The sequence below is a fragment of the Eubalaena glacialis genome, chromosome 1, assembly GCF_028564815.1.
Source record: "Eubalaena glacialis isolate mEubGla1 chromosome 1, mEubGla1.1.hap2.+ XY, whole genome shotgun sequence".
Taxonomy (NCBI): Eukaryota; Metazoa; Chordata; class Mammalia; order Artiodactyla; family Balaenidae; genus Eubalaena; species Eubalaena glacialis.
In genome coordinates, this window is record NC_083716.1 from 14,294,997 (window position 1) to 14,322,231 (window position 27,235).

Here is a 27,235-nt window from a genome sequence, read left to right on the forward strand (position 1 = left end):
TTTCTTATGACAATGGGGCCTTTTGTGGGGATAGTTTGAATTCTGTGGCAGTTAAAGTACTCCTTTGGGGTCCCTTCTCTCTCTTTGTATTGGAGAATTGACAGTTTCCCCGGAGGTGGGATGATGGGAGGGGATGCCTTGGTTCCCTGTCCCTGCCCCACAGAGTGGTGACTGGTGGCTCTAAACAGGATCTCAGTTACGGCTTTAACCTTGTTCCAGCACAGCTGTGAAGCGTGTGGCCAGGAGTCAGACACTCCCTGAGTTCAGAGCTCAATTCTGCTTTTTTTCTGGCTGTGTGACTCTGGGCACTTTCCTTAATCTCTCTGAGCCTTAGATTTCTATTTTGTAAAGTGAAGATAACAGAAGAGCCAACCCAGTCTCACGAGTTATGAAGAGATTAGGCATGTAAATCTGTGCTCAGTAAATACTATCAATTACCATGGGGGTAAAGGGTCTTGGGGACATTGCTAGAGCTGACATGGGTTGGGGGTGGGAGAGTGATGAGCCCACACAGTGAGTTCTCAACAGAAAAGGGTTCAGAACCAGGGCTCCTGGCCCCTAATGAAGTGTTCTTTTCACCGCTGCACTTTTCTTCCAGGGATCCTAACCCTGTGAGGCAGGCAGAACAGGTGTAACTGGCCAATCATAAATCTGTAGCAGCAGCCCTGCTAATGTGCTCGCTTATGTCAGACTCTGGTCCTTTACCTGGAATAGCTTATTTAATTAGTATTACTTAGTATAAATACTTTCATTCAACAGATGAGGAAACTGAACCACACAGAGGTTAAACAATTCACTCAGGGCCATTTTTCCCAGAAAAAATACAGGTGGCTCCTTCAAGGGCATATATATCCCCGACAAGAGCACCATGTCAATAATTGGGTTAAAACAGGGTTTGTCTGGATTCTCCAAAGGCTAAGAAGCATGTTCTCCACCTTTCCTGACCAGCCCAGGGCACCATCAGGGAAAGGCACCAGGTCCTCCATGACCTAGAGGAGCTGGCCACTCAGCCCCAAGGTCTTCAGACCTTGTTTCCGCTTTGTGTTCTCCTGAAGGTCACACCAAGGGCAGCTCTCCCCACACCTCTCTGTCTGCCTGGGACGTCCCCCTGCCCTCCACACTCCCAGACCCTAGCTTCGGTTTACCTCAAATCACTCCTATTTGCTTAAACTCAACTCAATTTGGTGCGTGCTTAAAGTATTTTTAAACCTATTTGTCTAAGGGCATTTCTGATTTATGATTTGTGTGCAGATTTATCACATCCGCAGCTTTGTGAAGTTTGGGGGTGTTTTGTTTTCCTTGGTTGTCCTTCTTTCCCTCATTTTACCTACTTTTGAACATTTTGAGGATCTCTTAGCCAGTGTCTGAAAAAGCTTTCTGTGAGGCTTATTGTCATGAATGCAGCATTTTGTCTGAGTGCTACCTCAGCCTCTTACCCTGAAGGTGCTCACCCTTTTAACAGGACATAAATCACTAAAGCCCTTCCTTCTAAGCTGGGGGCTGGACACTTTTTCTGTAAAGGCCCAGATAGTCAATATTTTAGGCCATATGGTCCCTGTTGCAACTACTCAATTCTGCAGTTTTAGCAGGAAAGCAGCGATAGACAATATATAAATGAATGTGTGGCTGCATTCCAATAACACTTCATAGACACTGAAATTTTAATTTCATATCATTTTCATGTATCACGAAAGATTATTTGTTTGAATTTAAAAAAATTTAAATGTGAAAACCATTCTTAGCTGGAGGTCTGTACAAATCCAGGTGGCCCATGGGCCCAAGTCACTGACCCTTGCTCTAAACCAGAACTTAACCCAAGGGGTTGATGCTAGCCAGGATCTAGTTGTAAGTGATTTATTTTGTAAGCAGTCTGGGTCAAGCAAGTGCCCTCTTGAGAGAGAGACCTCTTGGGAGGATCTGGGGAACAGAACCCCCATGCACCCCAGAAAACTGAGCATGTAGCTCAAACCCACTGCCAAGAGGGAGAGTGACCAGGGTGATATGAAGCTCTGATTAGCCGGGAGAAAGCCTGCAATTGCTTGAGAGAAAAGGTAGAAACAAAAGCCTGTAGAGGCTTTTCATACCCTGCATTAAAGTTAAAATCTAATTTAGATGAAAATGGATGCATAGAAATTAACTGTGCATGCGAGGCTTTTGTCGTTAGGCTGTGTACCCTGTAATGATAGCTTTACCAAATTTATTCCCTTGGCTTGAAAATAAAGATGCTTTTTGAAATTTGATTTTGTTGTTTTACAAATCGTTTTAGATTTGTGAATCATGCAGACTCCATTTCTGATCTGCCTCAAACAAAAACAGAGCATTAAAGTGTTTAAGATTCAATCAAAGGCTAGCTGTGAGCGGCACAATATTAAAGTAACAGAAAAATCAATTCAATTTTTATTTGGAACATGATTTGTCACAAATAGCATTCTAATAGATAACACCGATTATATGGTAGCAAATGTAAATTATATATACCGAGCTTACAACTTTGTCAGAGTCATCATTAAGGAATTTGACACATAAGCAGGAGAACAATAAATGTCAACTGAAATATATATCAGTTAGGTACAAATGGGATGCTGAAACGAGTGATGCTGGCACACACTATACTTATAAGTAATAATATGCAGTCTAAAGTAGCTTGCGTTTTCAAACAAGAACCCTTTTTAAGTTGTCATTTAAAATATCTCATATTTCTGAAGGTCAGGAATAAACGGCACTATTAGCATTAAAAGCTAGTAAAAGAAAAAGTAATTTGTTTTTCATTTAACATAACATTTTATGAAATAGCTTTGTAAAGTATTCACATGTTTTTTTCCCCTATGGAGTCTGAGAAGACAGGATGAAGATGCTCCATTCTTAACGAAGAGCTTTGTATTGCATCTTTGTTGCTGTTAACATCTTGGTTCAGTAAGATCTCTGTGGAATTACAAGGTTTGTGCCTGGGTGGGTAAATGCTAAGAAATAAAGCTGTTTACGTAAGGGTGGTCTCGGCTCGCTCCAGCAAGATGCTGCCAGGTCCTGGGTTTGGTCCTCATCAGTAGTGCCACTGGCACAGGGATGACAGCAAGACACTGAGGACAAGTGGCAAGACTGTCTGAGACTGAAGATGGGGAGTTTTGATGTGACAGACACAAGTCCCCAAAAGTAAGAGGAGAGAGACTCTTGCTGTGTGTCTTGGGAACAATGGCAGATAAATCAGGATTTGAATTCAAATACAGATGGGGACGATCTTGGGGTCTTAGAAACCTTTCACCAGTGACCCCTCCTACTAGCCACAGGTCCTGAACTCCAAAGTATTGTAAACCACCGCCCTCTCTCCTTTTTCTCCTAAATTTGGATAAAAGATCAAAACTACCAAGAAATAACATTGACCAACACCATCGTAACCGCCACCTGGAATTAGCAAAGACAAACATTTTGTCATATTTGCTTCAGATCCTTTTGTAATGAAAAATAAATATAACACCACCGATAGAGGATTTTAAACGTCCTTCTTTTGATATTTTGTACCACATCGGCAGTGAGTAGTAGTATTTTGTGAACAGAAATGTACTTACATGGTAACCTCTCTATCTAAGTGGCATCTTCCTGACACTTGCTTTTCTGTTCAACAGGACATTTGGGAGATCTATTCATGGTGATATATGTGGACCCTCACTCATTCTCTGTCATTGATGAAGTTGTATTTTGGGTAATCGGAATTTCATTTGTATTCCCTCAATTACTAGTGAGATGAGTCTCAAACATTTATGATTCAGGTGTCTCTTTGTGTGTTGCCTGCTCATATCATTTTGTCCACTTTTCTATGTGGCTGTCCTTTTCTTTATGCATTCTGAATACAAATCCTTTGTTGGGTCCACTTCAAATACCTTCTCGGAGGCTGTTCTTGTCTTCAGTCCTGTCCTTGGTGTCTCTGTTACTCTTAAAGAATAGCTCAGGCCTGCCTGCCCCTCCTGCTTCATTTATTGGGTATTTATCATGTGCCCGGCACTGTACTAAGTGCTATGCATGCTTTATCTTATTTAATCATCACAGCCACCCTGTGAGGGAGGGCTACTGTTATTCCCAGGTGTGTTGAGGTTGAGACGTGAAGAAGCCAGCCCACGTAGTACAGGGAAAGAGACAGCTGGGACCCAAGGCCAGCTCCCCCTTCCTGCAGAGCTGGGCATTTAAGTTCTGTATCACACTCAGAGAATTAGCAAGAGGAAAGATTAGAAAGTGTTGTTACAAACTCTTAGAAGGAAACACACAGGGCAGTTCTCAACCTTGGGTACACGTCTCCGAGGAGTTTTACAAAGTACTGGTGCTGGGCCCCAACTCAGAAATTCCAGTTGGTCTAGGGTGTGGCCTGGACGTGGGGTTTTCTTTTAAATCTCCCCAGTTGATGCTAATATGTAGCCAAGGCCGAGAACCTCTGTTCTATAATTTATATTAGTTTTACTGAGATCTAGGAAGTCTACAAGGTCTCAGACAAGGACCTGTTTCACTGCACCAGGTCGAGATTTTACATGCTGTATAGGGCTTCAAGAAAAAAAATTTAGAAAACATAAAGAAAAAGAAGAATGAAAGAAAAACCCCAAAGTATTGCGCTCAGGCACTTTGGTTCTGCTGTGAATTCGAGGCATTCCTGTAAAGGGAAGGGTGGGCTCCTTCTGGCCTCATTCTCGGAAACTCAGGGGCTGAAACACCTGCTGTTCTCCTCAAGCCCCAGTCCCTGTGGCCACGACGCCATTCACGGAATTGCTCAGTGAAGCCATTTCTGGATTCTCAGAATCGAGCAGTGGATGGATACTCCCACCCTGCCCAACAGGTGTGCCCTCCACTGCCATCCTAGGCCCTGAAAGTGCCTCCCTCTTCCTCCCACCAGCCTGTTTACTCTCTGGGGCCCCAGGAATGAGTGAGCAGGTCAGCTGGGAGCTATTGGGAGGCCGTGAGTGGGCAGGAGGCCAGCCTGGAAGGGCAACACTCTGCACAGGCCCCAGCAGCTCTGCCTGCCGCGGCACCGAGCCCCCCAAGAGCTCAGCACAGACTCCTACCCGCTCATTGGCCTTGAAAGAAGACCCCGCAGGCTGAGGTCCTATCCAGCTCAGGAAGGAAAGCCGAAACCTGGCGCTGACCAGGTGGGAGGTAAGGTGGGTGGAGCCCTCCGGGCAGCCCCTGGGGTTACAGCATCTGCAGAATCTTTGTATGAGCTGGGGCCCAGGTCGGCGGGTGTAGGCCCTGCTCCAGGCCCTCCCACTGGCTTTCTGGTTTTCTCCCAGGGAGAGGGATAAGTTGGGGAAAATATCTGCATACGACAGAACATTGCAATTTTCTTAATATTAAACAGCTCTTTAAAGTAAAAATTATATCAAAAAGATGCCTAAAATTGACACACAATTTGGACAATTCACAGAAAAAGAAATACAAAAGGCCATTAAACACTGAAAAGATGTTCACTCTCATTCATAACAAAACAAACACAAATTACAACATAGGGAAAAGCACTTTTAGCGCCTAATTGACAAAAGGTTTGACAATTTACCACATTGGTGAGGGTGCAAAACACTCTCATGTTAGAACAAACCATATGAAATTGTCAATATTTGAATTTTTTGGCCCCCAAGAGCGGCAATTTGAATTTACAGTTCAACCTACCATGTTGTTGGTTGGAGTGTAAATTGGACTGTAATTTGGCAATACTGATCAAAATAAACATCCTAAACATTTCTTAGACAAATTTGTATCATGTTAGAATATCATAAAAGGATAGTAGTTGCATGAATATTCATAATAGGAAAATTTTATATGTCCATCAGCAGGAACAAACATACCACATCACTTCCCTCAGTGGAATCTGTGAAGCCACACAAACAATGAAGAAGCCCTTTCTGGACCATTAGAGAATAATATCAAACTTACTGTTAGTGAAAAAAGCAAGGTGAGAAAGGTGCATATTGTATGCTTCCATTTATTTGAGAAAAAAAAAAAAGGTGGGGTGGGGCTGGGGTGTGTGAGATAGGGTACATGAATATTTATACATAGAATGTTTCTGGAAAAAACTCAAGTTGTCTCTGGGAAGAGGAACTGAGAGGCCCGAGGGCAAGGCTGGAAGGAAAGTACCCTGTGTATGAGTGCTCTTCTGCATTGTTTGCATTTTGTGCCCTGTGCATGTAGTAACTTCTTTTAAAGCCCTTCTTCCTCCATGGCGCAGGCAGGTTTCACCTAAATAATGCTTAGAGCTTGTCACTCATGCCACAGGCTGCTCTCACATGGAGTCTGCTCTCTCCCCCAGGATGCTGAAAGCTGAGTGGGCAATGTGTGACAGCAACCTTTTCAAATAGGACGGAATTTCACTGTCTAAGGATATAAAATACATTAGGACAGGCCACACCAAGTGCCCTGAAAGAGAGAGATGGTGGCAGAGGTGGACCGGTGGGATGTTTTAGGCATTACCTGTGGCCAAGTTGGCTCCAGCCCCCCAAATCTTTTCTGAAATGTGACCCCAGAACATAGAGAATGTCACACTAACACCTCAAGATCAAACTAATACTTCAACGTCAAAACAAGGCCATTAAAAATTTTATTATCATAAAGATAAAGAGGCCACCACATTTTTATTTATCATTTCTCCTTTATTTTTTTTATTTTTTAACATCTTTATTAGAGTATAATTGCTTTACAATGGTGTGTCAGTTTCTGCTTTATAACAAAGTGAATCAGTTATACATCTACATATGTCCCCATATCTCTTCCCTCTTGCATCTCCCTCCCTCCCACCCTCCCTATCCCACCCCTCTAGGTGGTCACAAAGCACCAAGCTGATCTCCCTGTGCTATGCAGCTGCTTCCCACTAGCTAGCTATTTTATGTTTGGTAGTGTATATATGTCCATGCCACTCTCTCACTTTGTCCCAGCTTACCCTTCCCCCTCCCCGTATCCTCAAGTCCATTCTCTAGTAGGTCTGCATCTTTATTCCCGTCTTGGCCCTAGGTTCTTCTGACCATTTTCTTTTTTTTTTTTTTTTAAATTCCATATATATGTGTTAGCATATGGTATTTGTTTTTCTCTTTCTGACTTACTTCACTCTGTATGACAGTCTCTAGGTCCATCCACCTCACTACAAATAACTCAGTTTCGTTCCTTTTTATGGCTGAGTAATATTGCATTGTATATATGTGCCACATCTTCTTTATCCATTCATCTGTTGATGGACACTTAGGTTGCTTCCATGTCCTGGCTATCGTAAATAGAGCTGCAATGAACATTTTGGTACATGACTCTTTTTGAATTATGGTTTTCTCAGGGTATATGCCCAGTAGTGGGATTGCTGGGTCATATGGTAGTTCTATTTTTAGTTTTTTAAGGACCCTCCATACTGTTCTCCATAGTGGCTGTATCAAGTTACATTCCCATTTATTGTTTGTAGATTTTTTGATTATGGCCATTCTGACCAGTGTGAGATGATATCTCACTGTAGTTTTGATTTGTGTTTCTCTAATGATTAATGATGTTGAGCAGTCTTTCATGTGTTTGTTGGCAATCTGTATATCTTCTTTGGAGAAATGTCTATTTAGGTCTTCTGAGGCCACCACATTTTTAACAAGGGTACAGAGTTTGTAAAACGTCTTCTTGCACCCTGTCGCTGCTGCAAAAATTATACCTGTGGAAGAAAACATTTCCAGCATGAGGCTAGTTTGCTTGTGGAAGTGTGACCTCAGATGAGTAAACAGCTTTTGGCCAACTCGCTGGGATTCGGACCTCTCTGACTGAAAAGCTTTCTGCTACACCAGGCAGAGTCCAAGTGACTCTCACCCAGCAAATCCACTCAGAGAACCTCCTCCCCTCCTTGGGCTTTTAACGAGCTGAGAGTGAATCAGTGGTCAGACCAAAGATTTTCAAGGTCTAGGGGGTTTGGGGCCTAGCAATGATGATCTTCTTTTAAGGTGGACCATATTTTAAACACAATTAGGAGTTTCCATATTTTAAACACAATTAGGTACTTTCCCAACTCCTACCAAGTAAGACTCTGTTCCCTCCGAATGAGAAGAGCTTGGCCCTGTAAGCTAGATCCCAACACATGCCATAGTCTCCAAACAAAACAATTTACATTAATACCTGCACCCCAGCTGAAATTAATTCAGAGATTTCCTACAAGTACTGCACGTGTCTTCCTTATTGCTTAAGGTAAAAGAGTTTCATCTTTGCCTGTTTCTTGAATCTATGCCTTACCACTGAGGCCTTGCTCCTGTCAAGTTGAATTTGGCTTAAGGAAAATGATTGATTTTTCAAAGTAAATTGGATGGATAGATGGAGAGTTGAGATGAATAGTTGGGTAGATGAATGGATGGATGGCTGAACAGCCAGAAGGGTGAGGAGACAGGTCTGGAGAGATGGCTGGATGGATAAGTGGATAGGTAAGTGGGTGAGCAGAAAGGGCTGGATGAATGGATGAGTCGATGAATACGTAGCTGGGTAGGTGGGTGACTGGACGCATGGATGGATTGGTGAATAGATTGATAGCTAAATATGGAAAATAAAACTTAGATGGAATAAAAGATACTCACTCAGCCCTGTCTTCACCACTTTGCACTGTAATTCGGGAAGCCCCCAGTTTGGGCTGGAAGAGATTTATCACATTGTTGTTCCAGAGGAACTTGACCTTCTGGACTTTTCCTACATTGAGGTCCACATCAATGTCATGCATATGACTTGCATCTGGTTGGAGGGATCCTCTGAAAACATAGACAGAAAATGTTGTATCAGCTGGATATATAAATACATAGGATGACGGCAATTTAGTTTTTCTTCAAACAATGGCTGCTGTTTCTGGTTTTCTGCAAATAGGTTGTATGACTTCATGCACATCCAGGGGCCGCTAAAACACAAATGTATTTGTGAAGAACAGACCTTTAAAAAATACTGGACTCTAGATTTCCACTGTCTTAGTTTGTCCCTAGAGGGAAATTAAATATTTGGGGTGGCATATTAACCCTATTAGTTCACTGCAGGACTATATTAATGCAACGTCTTATGTTCAAAGATGCCTGTGGGTCAGCCGAGGTCATTTGTTAGTCCCTCATATGTAGCACAGGAAGTTGTCAAAGAACTTTAACTTAACACAAAAATTATTATGTAAAAGTTCGTGCAAAAAACAGAATCTATTTTTACAGCACGGTTATGCATTCATCCAACACACATTTGCCAAGTACCTCATATGTCCAGCAAAAGTAGGTGCTGAGGCTACCACAGCAACGAGAAGCTGGCCTCAGGCTTCCTGTGTGTGTGTGTTGCCAGGAAGGGAGTTGCCATACAAACGTGCCTGGCCTAAGGGGAATTTGATATTCATAAAACCTAAGTCAGGAAGCAACGACTGACAATCCAAAAGGAGTTAGCATTTGTCTCATTTTAAATACCCAGTTCCCCCTCTGGGCCTCACTCCTCTCGTGTGTAAAATGGGGTGATTGAACCAGATGCTAAGCCTTCCTTCCAGCTTTGACATTCCAGGATTCAATGGTTCTGTATAATAGATGGCTAGATTTATAAAGCAGTTTATACCCAATCTTGTATGAAGAATCTATTATGGAAAGTATGGTCATTTCACTTTACTATCAAACTTACTTGAAAATTTCATATTGTTTTGAGTTTCCATTACTTCCATACAAAGCAATCTTGATGTACCCACTCACTTTCTTTTTTCCAGCCAGTGTGACAGATACCCTATATCTCCAACCTGTTGAAAGAAATACAATCATTCGATTAACTCCTCCTGTTGAAAAGAATGACCCCGTGGACGCAGTCTTGTTCCAAGCTCTAAGTCCCCCGTGGATGAGAGGTAAGGGTGAATGTGAGTAATGATTTCCTTAAGTGAGGTTTGGGGTCCCGGGATTCAGATTCTAGGTGGGGGTGAGGGACTCAAGAGGAAGTAAATCTTATACTTCAGCACAATCTCTTGTTGATACAGCAATGTATGTGCCCTGATGGATGCAGGGCAGCCGGTTACTGCACCTGTGTACCCTGGGTACACATCACTGGCCATCCCCAGAAAGGCCACAGGGAGAGGGAGATGCTTGTGGCTCTAATGTTTGGATAAATCACCTACTGCTCTTTTAGTTTATTGCTATTTTCACATGCAACGGACATATTCTCAATAGAAAAACAACCCAGGTAAATTAAAAAAAGAAACAACCTTCATCAGCACCCCATCTACCTGCCCTGTATCCCAGGTCCTTCCCTGATGTCACCACTTTGGTCTCTATACTTAATCAAGTCCAGTGGTTCCCAATCAGGGGGAGATTTTGCCTCCCTGGGGACATTTGGCAATGTCTGGAGGCTTCTTTGGTTGTCACACTGGGGGTGAGGTGGGGTGGGTGTGGAGAGCTACTGGCATCTAGTGGGTAGAGACCAAGGATCTGTTAAACAAACTGCAATGCACAGGACAGACGCCTACAACAACGAATTATCCAGCCCCAAATGTCAGTAGTGTGAGGTTGAGATATGCTGATCTAGAGCTTTCTCTTTCTCTCACACATATATGTATATAAAAGAATATAGGCTTCTTTTCCCTTCTTTAAATAGTATGTGCTGCTATTCTCTATTCTCTCCACCCATCCCCGCCCCAGAATGATTCCCTTTCTCTTTCCTGCCCTGTGTTCCAGAATGTTTGCCTCCCACCCCAGGATCCTTGCTGCTGGCTTTTAGCTGGGTTTAGCTAATAAGAGGTGTATGCAGGAGGTCAGAAGGCAGGAGGAGAGAGGTGCAGGTGTCATCTCCCTGGCTCCCCCCTTGCTCCAGAACCATGAGTCTGGCAGAAACTCCCTCCTTCCCTGCATTCTGAGAGCTGCACAGCCACCAGATTCCGGGGGCCTCAGCATCCCTTGCTTTTTTTTTTCTTGTTACAAAGAAAAATATTTTATTATAAAATTTTGGAAAATATGAATATGGGTAAGTAAAAATTTAACATGAAAATTTTGCTTGTTCCTTTAACCCTGCCCACACCTCTAACTGGAGGCCCGTCAGTAAAATCTCTCCATTTGAGCCACTTGGATGAGTTCTGTCTCCTGTTGGGACCCTGACTGATACATGACATGTTGCAGGCTGTTTTGTCACTTGCCTTTTCACTAAATATGCCTTAGAGATCTCTCCTCAGCACATAGAGCTATCTCCTTCTTTTTAGCGGTTCTGTACAGTATTTGGTGGTTTACCAATTGGTGGGTATCCAGGTTTCTCTCTCCAATCTTCTGGTATTAAAAACAGTGCTGCAGTGAACACCCTTGAGCGCTTTCTCATGCAAATATTTTCCTAAGGTACGCTCTGAGAAGTGGAATGACTGGGTTAAAAGAATATACATATAAGACTTTATAGAGAGTGCCAAACCATGATCTTTCATGATAAATATTGTGAAGATTACATGAAATACTGTATGTGAAAAGAGTTTTGTGAAGTGCTATATAAATTTTTTTTTTTAATGTAAAAATCCCTTGAAAAATAATTGCTCTTCTATTCGGCTACCGTGTGATATTATTTATAACAAAAGAATCTTGATCATTTCACTATCTTGTACTTTTTTAATGAGAAGCTGGGCAAAACAACAACAGAAATGCAGTGTGCTTGTGTGTGTGCAGGGGGACTGGTAGGGGAGGTATTTAGCTAGGAGACTTCTTGACTTACAGTGGCTTTGCCCCACCTTGCCCTCTTCAGTTAATGGATCCATCCTTCCTGCCCCTGGGGTGGGTGGACATGTGACCCAGCCTGGGCCAATCACTGTACTTTATTCCATTGATCAGGATTTTTGGTTAAAGGGGTGAACTTGAGATCCAAGACAAATGCCATTCTACTGTCTTTCCATTATAGCTTAAACTGGTTGGAGTTGAGTTTCTGTCAATTGCTACCAAGGGTCCTAATAAGGCTGATACTCTAAAATTATTTGCAAGAATTTTTAAATGAGTAAAATGGAAACTTACGAGTAAAGTTACCACTGCTTCCTGTGTTCAGGAAAAAGGTTTGTCCCACAGCACTGGTTTTCCCCCGAAATCGGTCGGCATAGTGCCCCATTTTGGGGCATCCTTCAGCAGGACAAGGGAAACAGCCGCTCTAGTGAAAGAAAACAGTCTGTCTGTGAGTCGTAGGCCTTTGACTCACCCATTTTCCTTTCCATCCTCCTATCTATCCATCCATCCATCCATCCATCCCTCATCTATCTTCTCATCTACCTATTCTTCCTTCCATCCATGTATCCATTCTACCCCTTCTCCCCATCCACTGATCCACGCATGCATGCATCCATCTACCCGTGCATCCTTGCACACATTGGGAATTTTCCAGAATGAAAAGTTGGGGATCTAGGGAAGGCCCAGCACAGTTCAAGTCTGTGCTGTCCCCCTCCTGCCCATCCTATTCCTGGGAGGAAGGCTCTGTGAGCCTCAGCATTTCTAGTGCCTCCTTTCATTAGCCGTGGAGTTACATCTCTGCTCTGTTCCAAGCCAAAGGGACAAAACCACCATCACCACCAACTTCCCTGGGCCCCTGTTGTGACCTACCTCCTGAAACTCATTGTAGGATGCACAAGGGTAGCCTAGGAAGCCATCGGGGCTGAGGATACTGCTTGAGTAATACTTGTAGCTTCTTAGGTGATTGCAAGCCACAAAGTCTCGGGTTCCTGAGAAGGCAAAGGCCAAGGGCGCTCACAAGAGGCATTAAACTTTTGAAGCCCGAACCATTCTGACCCAGCGAGGAATCACCTCTGCATTTCACAGGTGGGTGTTGGTGCTCCTGAACACCTTGGTCACAATTCAAAATTTCTGTCATTGACCTTGACATACTTTGGGGCAAGTAGACAAGGTGGGGGCTTGTTTAGTAGTGGTGGTTGGCTGGAGTCGCTTTCCTCTCCCCGGCACTGTCCATTTTCTGGGGTGGTCCCCCTCGGGGCTAGGCAAGTGTTAGGGAGTGAGAAGGTCTAACAAGCACCTCTGTCTAATCCTCGGGGGCCAGGCATGTAACGTAAATGAATAACAAAGGCTTGGGGGAGTGGGGGGCGTTGGTTAGAGATATATCGTACTTCACCTTTCGCGTGAACCAAGCTTTTCTGTCTATGGTCTCAGGCTGAGAAATTCTTCCTTCTTACTCCTCCAGGCATAAGGTAAAAGCAATGGAGAGCAAGGTCACCATGGCCTCTGGCTACTGTTTCACTGCATTTTATTTACCGTCTTTCTCTTTAAACCAAAGTCCTCTTGTTTGGGAAATTGTTTTTTCCTGTCTCCAGCTACTAGGTACAAACTTCCCATGGAGTGATCCACAGTGACCCTGGCACACCTGGGGACCACTGCTGGGGGTTCCGCTGGGCTTTATCCGCCACCCGTGGGGAAAGGAACGTTGCCCTTTGTGCTTGGGGGATTAGCTCTCCATAGCCCCCCAGTCCCGCGCGCCCCACACCAACACTCATTACCAGACAATAGGACCTGTTTCGAACTTAACTGTCTCTTTCATCCAAAATTGCTGCCCAGGGATTCCACGTTAGAGAAGCAAGCGGATGTAATTGTTCCTCAGCAGCCAGGGTGACTCGGCACGCACACAACAGAAGCACGTTCCAGCGACCGGTCACCTCTCTAATTAAACCTGGGCTCCTTCCTATTATGTGTGCCCTGCTCGTCCCATCTGAGAGGAGGCAGCCCTCATTGTGACTCTGGTGTTCTTTCAGAAAGCAGATCAGCCAAGGAGCCCTCCCTCGAGTTACCTGGTGCTGAGCAGAGAGGAGGTGAAAAGCTCCACCGACTCTCGGTGGATGTTGGCTATTGTTTCATCGACTGTGCTCTTTCACATGAAGCACATGCAAGATTAAAATGCCACGGAAGGCCGCTCAGCTCAAGGTAACAAGCGGGACACAGAGCTTCCTTTGCGCCAGGCCCTGCGCAGGGTCCTGAGGAGTCCGGGTCGCCCAGGCCACAGCCCCTGGCCTCGGGGAACTCCCCACTCAGAAAAAATAAAAGACTAAAATGAGCCGATCACAGACTCAAAGCCTCCACTTTTAGGGAGGAGAGTGAAGCCTGTTCTCAGGGGAGGGGCGACAGGAATAGCCCCAGGCCAGAACAAGGGACGGCTAATGGAGATGGTACTTTAGGTCACCTAATATTAGGGGTACTGAGCCTGCTCTCTCAGATAAATGGAGACACGTACAAGGCTCGTCCCCCAGACCCCCAGGCCTCCGCCTCCATGCACGTGCCCCTCAAACCCACAGGGCACGTCCGTCCTCCCCCTTCCCCCCATCATCTCCTTACCAGCTCAGTCCCTTTCCATCCCTAGCACCTGACAGTAGCAAATGGCAAGAAAGTCAAAGCCCTCCAAATCTTTGCTTACGCTCTGCAGATCTTCAAGGAGCCTGCACTGAAGGAAGGACAGGGGCCAAAGGCAAAGCGGGGGCCTAACTGATGTGCCAGTGCAGCCCACGTCTCAGCGTCCTGACAAGGGGGAGAAGGCGCAGGCTGGGCATGGGGTCAGGCTTTGCAGCCAGAAATTGGGCTTAAATATAAGGTGGCCTTGGGCAAGTTTTATCACTTTTCTGACCCCATTTCCTCATCTGTAAAATGGGGCTAACCAGAGTAACTATCTCCGGCCACTGCTGTGAAAATGCCCGGCACAGACCACACCACCTGCCTTCTCCCCAAGTGGGGCAGCTGCTGTCTTGCTTCTCTCGTTTACATACCTTCCCATATTGCATTTATATCAATGATGGTTGACAGGGGATTTTTCTGACATCCAGGCATTTCCTTTCCTCCATTTGGGTAGAAATCCAGGTGGCCCACCTTTTGGCTCATTCCAAAACCTGAAACATTGGCAGCAGAGGTGAGCGGGAGGGAAGTGGTCCCAGGGTCAGGTGGTGGCCACAAAGAGCGTTCAGCTCCTTCCAATGGGAGCAAGAGCCTTCCGGGCAACTTCTCCCCACAGCGTAGCCACCCTGTCTCTGGCTCTGCGAAAGTTCTCAGATGAGCACTTGGCGAGACCAGAAAGGAGGAGAGAGCAGAGGACGTGAGATGAGGGGGGAGGTAGGCTCTGGGTGAGCGGGCACACGTGTATTTGTGTCTGTCTGTCTGTCTTGGGGAGGCCCTGGACTACAACGATACCATCATCGGTGTCCTGATACCATTATGCACCAGAAGACACATGGCAGGGCTGGTGCACTTTTTATTACTTTATTCATTTTAAAATTTTGGTTTCTGCATTATAGTGTTACACTGAGACCACATAAACTTTGTTGTTATATTGAGAACCACAGCATAATGGCTAGGTGGTTTGGATTTTGAAGCACACAGACGTGTGATCACATTCTGGTTCTTCTTACATATCTGTGATCTTGGGCAATTACTTGACCTTGTCGAGCCTCAGTTTCCTCAGCTATGAAGTGGTAATAACAATACCTACTTTTCAGGGTTGTTGCAACGATTAATGAGCTAATGTATACGAAATGTTCAATGAAGCACGTGGTAAACATTCCGTAAGTGATAGGATCATCAAAAACATACCCTTTATTGGCACATTTCATGAGTGGTTATACAAGAAAATATTGAAAAAAGAATGTTAATTTTAGAAGAACTAAATTAAGGGCTATATTTAATCTCCAACAAAACAAACTGTAAGCAAAGCTTTGACAAAAGAAGAAAAAAAATGCAAAGATTACCTTTGCATTTTGCAAGTACAGGTCAAACATCAATAATAAATACCACTCTGGATATTGACAGACTAGGGAAGGATGCAGAGTTTGGAGACTGAGTGAGCCTTCCATAGGTTATAGAAGTCTTCTGTCCTACCTGGGGCCTCAGGCTGATATCACTGGCACTGAACTGGCTGTTTGTTTGTGGCTGACACCCATTTTGACTGGTTGGTGCCCAAACACCCATTTTGACTGGTTGGTTAACCATTTTGAATACCACCCTGTGGTATGTGTGTGCAGGTGGGGGAGGGTGGCAGGGGGCACATGCCTGGACCTGCTCTCATCAGTTACAGCCCTGGTCCCTGAGAGGTGGGGTGAGGAACTTACCCAGGAAAGGGATTATGGGAGCAGAATCCGTGTGAATCACATCCACAAACATGGCATCGGACGGGTCCAGCCGAACCTCCTCTGGCGTGCCCTGGAAGCATGGCTGTGCCGGGTCCAGCCCTAAGAAGGGGGAGGTGGGCAGGGAGGCCGCACTCTAAGACCACCCAGGATCTAAACCCTGTGCACACAAAATCCATGGGGATTCCCGGGCAAAGGACCCCACACCCCAGCAGTCATAGTTTGGAGAATTGAGTCTGTAGCTCCTGGTCTGCTTGGGAGAGAGGCTGGGACAGAAAGGCTGCCAGTGGGGTCGTTGCCTGTCATAGAACATCCAGAAATCCCCACTGCCTGGCGTCATGGAAGATCGGGATGGTGCCCTTGCTCCCCTCGTCTCCCTTTTCCTTTTTTCCCTCACGCACGTTCTGTTTGGCCACTGCCCTCCAAGACTGAGCTCCCGGGCCTGGCCCAGCTCCTCCACAGTCTCCGAGCCCTACACGGTCCATTCCCCCGCGTCTTTGGTCATGGCCTCCAGCCTGCCACTCACTTCCCCACATTCTCCCCTAATCTGACTCTCTCCCCTCCAAGACCCCCTCAAATAACACCTCTTCATGGAAAATGTAGCCTCTCCTTTCTTGGCTCATTCCCTCCTCATTGCATAGGATTCTTCTGCATTAGTTAATTCTGCTTTGGCTTTTATTTGCCTACTTAGTTGTCTGCCTCCTGCACTAGACTGTGGATTTCCTGAGGCGGGGGCTGTGCCCAGTTCGTCTTCAAAGAGAAGCGGAAGGTGGAAGGAGCAGGGCACTCAGGACCCGGTGACCTACATCTAGTGCTGGCTCTGCTCAAGGCCAGGTGCCTGTCCTCCTTGAACCTGGAAAGTGGGAATAACAACGGTAACCCCCCTGGCAGGGTTACTGTGAAAATCCCATGAAAAGATCTAAGAGAAAGGACATTGCAAACTGAAAAATTCTGGGTAAACATGAACTATTGACCCTTTATCCTTCACCCGAAGCCTAGCCTGTTGCCCAGAGCAACAGACGCATTCATTAAATGTTGACTTGAACAGTTTGCCTAAGTTACATACCGATGTGGTGCACCAAACGGTTGTCTGTGTCTATGTCTGTGTATTCATTCTGCCTAGTGTTTCCTTCCTCCCTTCCTTCCTCCATTCATTCTTTACTGAGCACCTCCTATGGCAGGTCTCAGCTAGTCACTTTCATTTTCTGCCTGTCCTGGCACAGCGAAGACATTCAGTAAATATTTGTGGAACTGATGAATTGATTTTTTTCAAAAATCAGCTCACTTTTTAAAAAGCTTTGCCATACTCTAGCAATAATAACCCTGAAGTCATGAGTTTAATGTGTTAGTTACATTTTTCTTTTTTTATAAATGTATTTTTGCTTACAATCGTGTATTTTCCAATACACATGAAAATATACGAACAATTATTTTTTAAGTCCCCTGCACCACCTAAAACCAGTTCCAGGAGGACCAGAAGGGGCGCCCTTGGCCGTGGGAAGTGCGCGGGTCTCGCCTTCCACCGCCTGCTCCCCTGGCTGGGCAGGCGCCCGCCCCCAGCCCCGGCCCAGCGCCCCTACCTGTGATCCTGCCCACGCGGCCCCCCAGCCTCCTGCCCGCCTCAGCAGCCGTGTGCGCGCCCAAGCTGTGGCCGATGAGGTGCACGTTCTCGGGGCCATAGCCCAGCTGGGTCTGCGGAGGAAAGGGGCGTCAGGTCCCAGAGCACCGGGTGGAGACGCGCCGGCGGCTCTCGGGGAGCAGGGATCGGGGCAGGACCCAGGCTGGAAACTCGGGAGGAACGACCCCCGACTCCAGGCCGCCGCCTAGGACAGCGCGACCCGGCCCCTGGGTGGCCACAGTCTGCAGGTCCCAGGGTCCGGCTGGCGCGCGGGGTAAGGGTGCTGACCAGCGGCCAGCGCGTCACCTGCAGGCCGCCTTGGCCGGGACTGGCAGTGCTCTGCCGGCTCCCACACGCAGCCCACCGCGGACCTCCCTCCCCTCGTCCCCGGCAGGGGCTGGGCCAGTCCAGAACGTGGTGATGGGCCCGGCTCTGGGGTTCTCCAGACTCGACCTTCCCTGAGAGCCAAGACTCATCTGGGCTGAGAACTTCAGGGCAGCCCAGCCTGCTCTACAATTCCCAGAACAGCCTGCAAGGAAGGCTTATTTCAAAAGGGGAAACTGAGGCTTGAAGAGGTTAGTCTGCCTCAGGCCCCACAGCTAGGGATCTTCAGGACATCCCCGGAGGGAGGAAGTTTGCAGCTTCATGTAGCAAAGGCCCTTCTTGGGCTCCCGGCTTTCAGGCTCTGCCTCTACCCATGGGTCCCCAGGCTGCCCCTGGGTGCCACGGGGTGCTGGCCTGCCCCTCTCCCTCCCCCCGACCCACAGGATGTGGCCCAGGCAGGGGTTTACCGACAGCCCTTGTATTAAGAAAGCGATCTCGGCTCCCACGACCCGCGTGTTGTGGACGGCTTGGGTGTATCCCGTCCGGGCCCCGCGCTTCCAGTCAACACACACGCAGTTCACCTTCTCCACTTTAATCATTTTCTGGGAAAGACAAACATGAGGGAGAAACCAGTTTATTAACAGCCATGGTGGCACACTCCAGAGATAGGAATTCACAACCATCAAGCCTCTAGCTTGTGTCAGAGCTTTAATATTCCTCACACTCGTCCTGATCCGCACCACAGTGCTGTGAACTGGGTATACTTACTCCCACTTAGCAGGTGTGGAAACTGAGGCCCGGAACAGAGTGACTTGTTTGAGGTTTTACAGATGGTCATTGACACAACCAGGTCAGAAAGATGACTTACGAGGTCAGGGGTTAGCAAAATACTACCCGAGTGCCAAATCCACTCGGGTAGTAGTTTGCTAACTGCTTTTATGAAGTTTTATTGCAAACGGCCACACCCATTTGTTTACATATTGTTCATCTCTGCCTCATAGCTACAACAGAAGCCGTATGAGCTGAAACCATATGACCCACAAATGCTACAATAGTTATCACCTGCTCTTCTACAGGAAAGTTTGCAGACCCTTATACGAGATAGTTGAAGCCACAGAGAGGCTGCTTTTATGTTCCCCAAAATGCTTTGATGGGAGATATAAAGTATTAAGGGACAAGTTTAATAAGATGAAATTTAGACCGAGGTAGGAGACAACTCTCCCGGATACATGCATCTTTTGTATCATGCAGTGTGACCTAAGCACAGATACTGGTCCCTTGGGGGGTGGGGGAAAGAAACATCAGAAAGGGCTACACTATATCTTTTGTTCATTTCGGGAGGTCCTGGACTGCATTGTGAAGTTGGGAGTGGTTGGCTGGGGGTCAAAGCATCATGGTGGACCACATACCCTCGGCTCTCCAATTTCCAGGTCCGCATAGCCTCCCTCTGGAACTCAGGAGGCACGTGTGAAACCCCAGACCAAGAGGAACAAAGAGCGCTCGGGCAGAAGCTGCTCGAGGTCTTATCCCAGTGCAGCTTAAGCCTCTAAGAGCCATGCCATGGGCACCTCCTACAGGCTAAAGCTGTAGACACACGGGATTGTGGTGTCCTGTGGACAGAAGACCTCGTTTCGCATTCCACCTCTGGATTCAACTTTGGGCAAGCATTGAACTTTTCTTTGCCTTAATTTCTTCATCTATAAAATGAGAACCATAACTGTGCCTGCCTCACAGCGTGGCTGGGAGGGTTAAACGGGACAAGGACTGTGGAATGATTAGCGCAATGCCAGACTCACAGTAAGTGCTCAGGAAATGGATGGTATGAATAATAATTCATTACTAATATTCATGATCACTATAGAGCTGCACTGTCCAATACTGTGCCCACGAGCCACATGTGGCTCTTTACAATTAATTAAAATGAAATAAAATTTAAAATTCAGTTCTTTGGTCACACTAGCCACAAGTCAAGTGCTCAGTAAGCACAGGTGGCCAGTGGCTCCTGATTCAGGTAGTGGAGATATAGAACATTTCCATCATCACAGAAAATGCTATTGGAGAGTAGTTCTGCGGGGGGTAAAGTATTTTTTATGTCATACAAGGGTTTTATATAAACCATCAGAGACAAACTCCAGGTAATTTGCTGTTGTCTCCACCTCTGGGACTTTCTGATTGGACTCTGGGTCTTTTCAGCCTCATAAGGAGATGTTTGGCTAGAGGTTCGTGGGTTGGGAGACCTTGACATTGGGTGCCCATGAGAACCCGAGTTTTCCTCAGCGGTTTTAGGATGGACCCATCTCTCCTGGGAGGTTATCCTTCCCCAGCTTCAGGGGATGCAGCGATTGACTCCGTGTGCTGGGCGCTGCTCTCACCAGGTGAGGAGGGTGAGTGCCTACCTTGCACAGGTCAATTATCCAGTTCTCCTCCCCCTTGTCTAGGAAGCCGTGGATGATGAAGCGCGTCTTGCGGTCCAGTTGGAAGTTTGAAGCCTCGATGGTGGCTAGGTCAGTGACATTGATCCTCTGGTTAAATTAGAAAAAATGAACTTGAATGTTGGCCTTTCCAAGCCACATACCCATTAGAGCCCATTCCCGTAAGACCAAGGTGACAGATTCAACTCCCAAGAAGTTGGGTGAGGCTAGAACAGGAGTTCCTGACTTAGGGTTGGAGGACAGAATTCAGAATGTCCACGTTTAGTGATTTTTCTATACTGAAATATAGCATTTTTGTTAATTGTGAAATTGAGCAACAAACATAGTAGACTTAGCAATACTCTGTCACCAATAGAGGTGGCAGATATTTTCATTTTATATTACAGTTGTTACAGATATTTAAAAATATCATTTGTACTCATTACTATTTAAAATTACAGAAGTTATTAGACCAACCCCTAGACCTTGTTATTTAGTGAGATAGTAAAGCAGCACACATATTACTGCAACCCATATTTATCTTTTTAAATGTTCTGATAACTGTTTTCCAATATAATTAGTGTCCTTTGTAATCCAATGTTTTTTATTTTATGCATTTAAAACCCTTCCTCCTCCATTGAGGTGCATCTCCCCTCATGCCTGATGCTTCTGGCCCAGGGGTTCCTCAGCTTCTCTGTGCCAGGACCTCTTTGGCCGTCTGGGGAAGTCTATGAGTCCCTTCTCAGGATTTTTTTTTTTTTTTTTTTTTTGCATAAAATATATTTTATTTTAAAAAATTATCTTTTTAAATGGGGACTCTGGGTGGGTAGTTTGTCACCTAGAATCCCACAGTAGGTGACCTCGGGGACCTATAGACAGACACCCTGCTCTCTCAAACTTGGTTTGGGGTCAGAGCTGTGAGCTGCTTGAGTTCTGAGCAAGTTCTTCCTGTTCACTTCTGAGCACCTGGAGGAAGCCTGCTGGCCTCCACCTGGCAGGACTTCTGGGAACTGAAGATTGCTCCAAGGGTCCCCAAATTTCTCCTTTGTCGTTAAATGTCCCCTGTTCCCCTTCTAGCTCCTGAGGAAGGATTTACATCCCCCGATCCCTACCCTCTGAGGGGCTACGCTCCCTCCACTGCCTGGTTTGGAAAGAAGACAGACCCTCTCAGGGATACATAGGTCTGGGTTTCTCCATAAGGGCTGCTCACACCCCCTTCCTCCCCAAACAGGGTTCTAATCCCGGGAAGCCCTGCAGTTCTGTGCACAAGTGTGTGAATGTGTCCGTTTCCGGGTTGGGCGTCCATAGATTTCATCAGATACTCGAAGGGATTTATGATCCCGAGAGCTAAGATGGCTCTAAGTCTAACACTGGTGAGGGAGCATCATGAGAAAAGTTCCAAGGCAGTGAATTATTCCTCAGACAACCATGTGAAGGCTCCAGTGTGGGCGCCCAAATCCCCCACCATGCGGTCATTCTATGCCCCTCTTACTTGGTAGTTATTTGGATTCTCATTTGTATACAGAAGAAAGTGGGCGTCAATGTCCTTGGGAGACCAGGGAAATAACTTTAAAGGCCGCTGAAGGATCCCGGTCCATGGTTTTTCATCGGAAAAGCAGCCAAAAGGTTTATAGCAGATCTCCTTTCCTGGGGCAGGAAGAGGAACAAACAGGACACTTGTGAGGTTCTTAGAAGGAGCAATGTCATCTCAGCTACTCGGGAGGACTCTTCAGGGTACAGCTCAGGGCTGGTGAAGGCCAATGCTCATCTTTATCTTTGCTGTCAGTGTTCCTCAGACTTCTGTGGTGATAAGAACCACCTGGGGCTGAGGGTGAATGAGCATATAGACACTCCCAGGCCCCTCCCTCAGAGATTCTGATTCAGAGGGTCTGGGGTGGGGCCCGAGAAACAGCATATTTAATAAGTGCCCCTCTTCATCAGGCAAGTTGGGGAATCACTGAGAATTCCTGGGAACCTTCAGCCTTAAAACTACCTCTTGCAGGAAACTCCCAGATGGCCCTTTACATCCACTCATCAACCATCAGGTATTTATCAAGTGTCTACGAATGTCGTAGCACAGAGATGCTACTCGATGAGTCTTGAGGTCTCTCTTACATCCAGCACAGGCCGTGCACACAGCAGGCATTCCTGGGCATCTGTCCAGTCCACATGTCTTCACGTCATCCTTCTATGCACCTTTGTTTTTTCCAAATTATTCTCTGCCATTTCAGATTTCCCTGTTGTTCTTTGAAAAGGTACATGTCTTAAGAACAGGGAGAATTTATTTTTGCATCATGCTGTGTATAGTAGGGGCTCAGTACATGCAATTGATGACCTAAATAACCCCATCTAAATCTGAGGGTCCTTTCTCTAGTCCATGACATATTTTCACAATTATGTCACCCCCAGTATAACCAGGGGTGACATAATTTCAAATCCAGAGGATTACAATGGATTTTCTCTCTTAGGCTTCCTCAACTGATGGAGCCAAATATTGGTCATTCATTCAAAAACTGGAATAGTTAATACTTGTTGTTTACTATGGGCCAGATACCACACTAGTGTTTTGCCAGTATTGGCCTGTTTAGCCTCCAAACAGCCCATGAGGAAGGAATGAATATTACCTCTATTTGACAGAAGAAGAGCCCAAGGCACAGAGACGAAAAGTCAGCTACCCAAGGTCACAGCCAGTGGTGGAGCCACGATTTGAACCCGAGAAGCTTAACTGGGACTAAAAGTAGGAACTGGGGAGCCATAGAGACAAATCAGATCGAAACCCAGCCCTGAAAGAGAGGAAATCTAACTGGGAAGGAACAATGACAGCGTTGAGTTCATTCTGGGAAGAGGGAACAGTCCCACAGGAAAGGCCACAGGAGGCTAAAGCAACCTTGGCTTCAGATGGTAAGCGCGGGGGCTTCGATGCCAGGTTAAGACACCTGGGCGTTAGGTGGGTAGTGGGGAAGTGCTGGGGGTGCTGAGCCGGTGAGTGGGGTGGGAGCCAAGTGTAAGTGGCTCAGAGGTGGGGGAGCCTGGGGGCAGGGCTGTGGGCCTGGAGAGGGGACAGGCGTTTTGACCTGATGGCAGAGGAGGTTAAGGAAGAGGTGGGGAGATGGGGCTAGGGGGTGGTGTCCAAGCCTGGTGTGGGACAAGTGAGTCTGAGGCAGGGTGGGAGGCCCTGGTGGAGCTGCCTGGAGCTTGCGAGGACTGGGGCTGTGCTGGTGGGGACCGGACAAGGGGGCAGTCCTGAGGACAGAAGGATGAGGAGGGCACCTGGAGTGACCTTTAGGAATGCCCATGTCTGGGGCAGGAGGAAGCAGCAGATCAGCGAAGGAGACCAAGGGGGGTTGGAAAGGCCTGTGGAGCAGCCAAACCCCACCCGGGCTCTCCTGTCAGGGGCTGGGTCTGGCTGCAAGGCCGGGGTGGAATTCCAGAAAGGCAAGAGGGGGCTGGGGGACAAGCCGAGGAGACAAGGGGGAAGCGTCTGGATGCAGAAGAAAGCCCTCGCAGGGACTGGAGGAGACCGTGTCTGCTCTTGGGGAGACTGTGCTCAGCAGGGTTTGGGGGCCCGAGCCAGGCAGTGAGGGGTTCTGACTGATGGGAGAGGAGGTGAGAAGACCCGGCAGCGTGGGAAAGAGAGCACCTGTGAGGTACACCTGCGAGGTACACTTGTGAGGAGGTGGGGGGTTGGGAATAAGCAGATTCGGGCTCAAGGGGGCTTTGGTAACAAGGGAGGTTTCAGGACAAGTAGAACGTGGGTGTCTGCATCTCCTCTGGGCAGGAGGCCGGGCAGGACGGGAGTTCACAGGGGGACACGTCCACAAGATTTTAGTCTGCAGACGTGCACTTGTCCATGCCCAGGGCCTGAGGGTACTGGGGGCCTGATAAGCACGTCCCACTCTCCACCTGGCCCAGCTGCCTGCCACCTCCACCGCCTGCTCCAGCCACTGGAGCCTTTGCAGGAGGACGGGAATGAAGCTGGACAATGCTGGGATCATCCTTGTTGAGCATGGTGCCCTGTCTTTACCACAGAGTCATCACTCCCCGACTGGTAGCGATTGCTGTTTCACGCAATAATGATAATGCTATTAATTAGGAAGATGATGATGATGATGATGCCTCTGTCTGTCTCACCCAAAGGCCAGCCCAGGCACGGTCACCAAAGGGATGGTGACAGCATCCTCACCTCTGACTGTGGCCAGCAGGAGAAGGCCGATGGTCCAAGAGGGCAGCATCTTCGGGGATGAAGACAGAGACACGCACGGACACCAGATGCACAGGCACGAGGCTGGAGGACAGGGCAGGCGGCCCTCAGCACACATGGGGCCCTCCCTCGAGGTGGGGACCCTGAGGCTGAGGCCTCCCTGCACACAGGGAGTTGGGCAGCACCTCTCTCGGACCCTGGACTCAGGGTCTTCCCACTGCTGTGCTCCCCTGTTCTGGGCCACGTCCCCCTGGCAGCCCTACCCCTACCCGGCTCCCTGCCCGCGTGGGGCTGTGACTTACTGTGTGGCCCCAGAGCTTCCACCCGTAGCCCAGCAGGTTGGCCATGGCCTTTTATAACCAGACTTTATCCTTTGGATTCCTCAGAAAAGGATGGGGGTGGGGGATAGATAGGGCTCTGTACATGCCAGATTTGAACCTAGGTTATCATAAACACATAAAGCCAGCTCAGATGGGGAGCAGGGCTGTTTATGAGATTTGAGGAAAGGGAAACTGACTTTATGGGATAGCAAAGGGCTCTGTTAATCTGAATTTACAGGTACAGTTGCCAAAAGATAGTGTTCCCCAAGTGAGAACAGGGAAACTCCAAGCTGTAGCACCACCCACTCAAATCCTCTTGGAAACAGGAACCCCAAACTCATCTCATTGCCCTGCAGACACTGGCAGAGCCGTGCAGGAGTGGGCAGTCCGAAGCATCTGCTTAGTGGAAGCATCTGTTTATGAAGACAGCCCTTGGTTACTTTGTGGGTGAGGTGGGTGGAGAGCATCCTTCCAAAGAAGCTGGACAGAGTTGTAAAAACCCTGCTGGTGGAGGCACTCAAAAGAGTGAAATAAACACTGTTCAGATACAGCTTTGTTTGGAGACAATATAGTTTATGACCCAGGGATAAGAAAGATGAAAGTGTTTGCTTTCCTTCAGGGCTGAGGGGTGAAAGCCAGGTGCTGCCCAGCTGTTTTTAAAACTGACATATGATTTAGATGCTCCAAAGTGTATAAATCTTAAGTTTAAAAGTTGAGTACAGTTTAATGAGTTTTGACAAATGTATACTCCTGTGTATACGCCCCAGATCGAAAAACATTTCCAGCAGCCAGAAGTGTCTCTCATGATCCCTCTACCACCACCCCCATAACCATGCTCCGACTTCTATCACCATAGATTAGTTTGGTCTCTTCTGGGATTGCATATAAGTGGAATTATACAGTATGTGCTGGTTAGAGTTTTGCTTCTTCCACACAACACGGTTTTGAGATTCATCCATGTTGTTCCATGTATCAGTAGTTGATTCCTTTCTACTGCTGTGTTATATGGTGCATTTCTGTGTGAATCTATCACAGTTGGTGTATCCATTCTGCCTTGGTGGACACGTGGGTTCTTTCTAGTTTGGGACTGTTATCGGCGATGCTGCTGGGACCGTTCTAGTCTAGTGCGTGTCTTCTGTTAGACTTGCACTCATTTCCCTCGGGTTTGTCCCCAGAGGTAGCATTGCCGGGTCCTGGGGTGTGTGCGTGCTTAGCTTTAGGAGCTGCTGCCAAACACTTTCCCACAGCGACTGCACGTGCATGAACTCCCGTCGGCAGCTGGGTGAGCGTTCCAGTTGCTCCATATTCTACTCCTGCCCTTCAATCACTCCCAGAAGCACTAAGGTTGCCAGCAATTTCCGGAGGGTTTCAAGTGTAGAAAATGGCTTCTTTTTTTGTGAACTTCCCTTCTGAGAACTCTGAGGCTGGAGGTGAGCAGGGTGGTGCTGAGGGAAGCCCAGGAATGAACTTCCTTATCTCAAGTGGGCTTAAGAAAAGTCAAGGTTTGTGGAACTGGTAAAGTGATGATGAACCTGAGTGGGGTCACCTCTGCCTCAGTGACCCCAAAGCCCAATGTTGCCACCCCACAGCTCCTGGAGGTGTCCTGCAGCTGAGGAAGGAGGCTAGTCCAAGGCCTGACACTCATGCTAATCAAGGACCCTACTGAGGAGCCTGGAATGGCAGTATTAGGCTGAATGGAAGCCCTGGACCCATGACATGGGGCCAGTGGCTGCCCACCACTCTTGGGAAAACATACAAACTCCTCACCATGGTGCAGTGTTACCTGGACCATGACTCTCTCCCCTCCCTCACCTTGAGTCTCGCTCATTGAACTCCAGGCACACGGGCTGTGTGTAGTCTCTTGAAAGTGCCCATCTTGGAGTCTTTGCATATTCTGTTTATTCTTCCTGGAACACACCACCCTCAGTCTTTCCCTGTCTAAACTGAAGTTATCGCTCAGGGCTCAGCTTAAATGTGACCTCTTCAAAGAAGCCTTCTCCAGTGCCCGTGGAGAAACCAGACCTTCCTTTACATCTCTTATCACGTTCCTTATTTTTTCTTCCACGGAATGTATCCCAATCAGTAATTATATTTCAGTGATTATTTGTTTAGACCTTGCTTTGGTGGCAGGGTCAAGGTCTGTAGAATCATTTATGTGTCACCAGAGCTTAGGACAGCGCCTGACAGGTACTAGGTGATCAATAAACATTTGCTGGATGAAAGGATGAGACACTGGAAGCTAATGGTGAGCTGGATAACGTCCAGATCTCTGCTGCCTTCTCCTCCCTGCTCTGTGCCCTGGAAGCTGTCTCTATGGACGGCCTCCCT

General features: G+C 47.2%; 1 protein-coding gene across 1 annotated transcript; it reads right to left on the bottom strand.

The window, feature by feature from the left end:
- Positions 1–7,584: 7,584 nt before the first annotated feature.
- Positions 7,585–24,618, bottom strand: LOC133093232 (pancreatic lipase-related protein 2). The gene is made up of 12 exons (XM_061192988.1): positions 24,570–24,618; positions 21,879–22,033; positions 20,372–20,497; positions 18,443–18,577; positions 17,614–17,725; positions 16,016–16,135; positions 14,684–14,803; positions 12,525–12,643; positions 11,949–12,078; positions 9,607–9,718; positions 8,553–8,720; positions 7,585–7,648 (listed from the first exon to the last, which is right to left on the bottom strand). Exons 1-12 carry the CDS (start codon positions 24,616–24,618, stop codon positions 7,585–7,587), a joined length of 1,410 nt encoding a protein of 469 aa, XP_061048971.1.
- Positions 24,619–27,235: the final 2,617 nt, after the last annotated feature.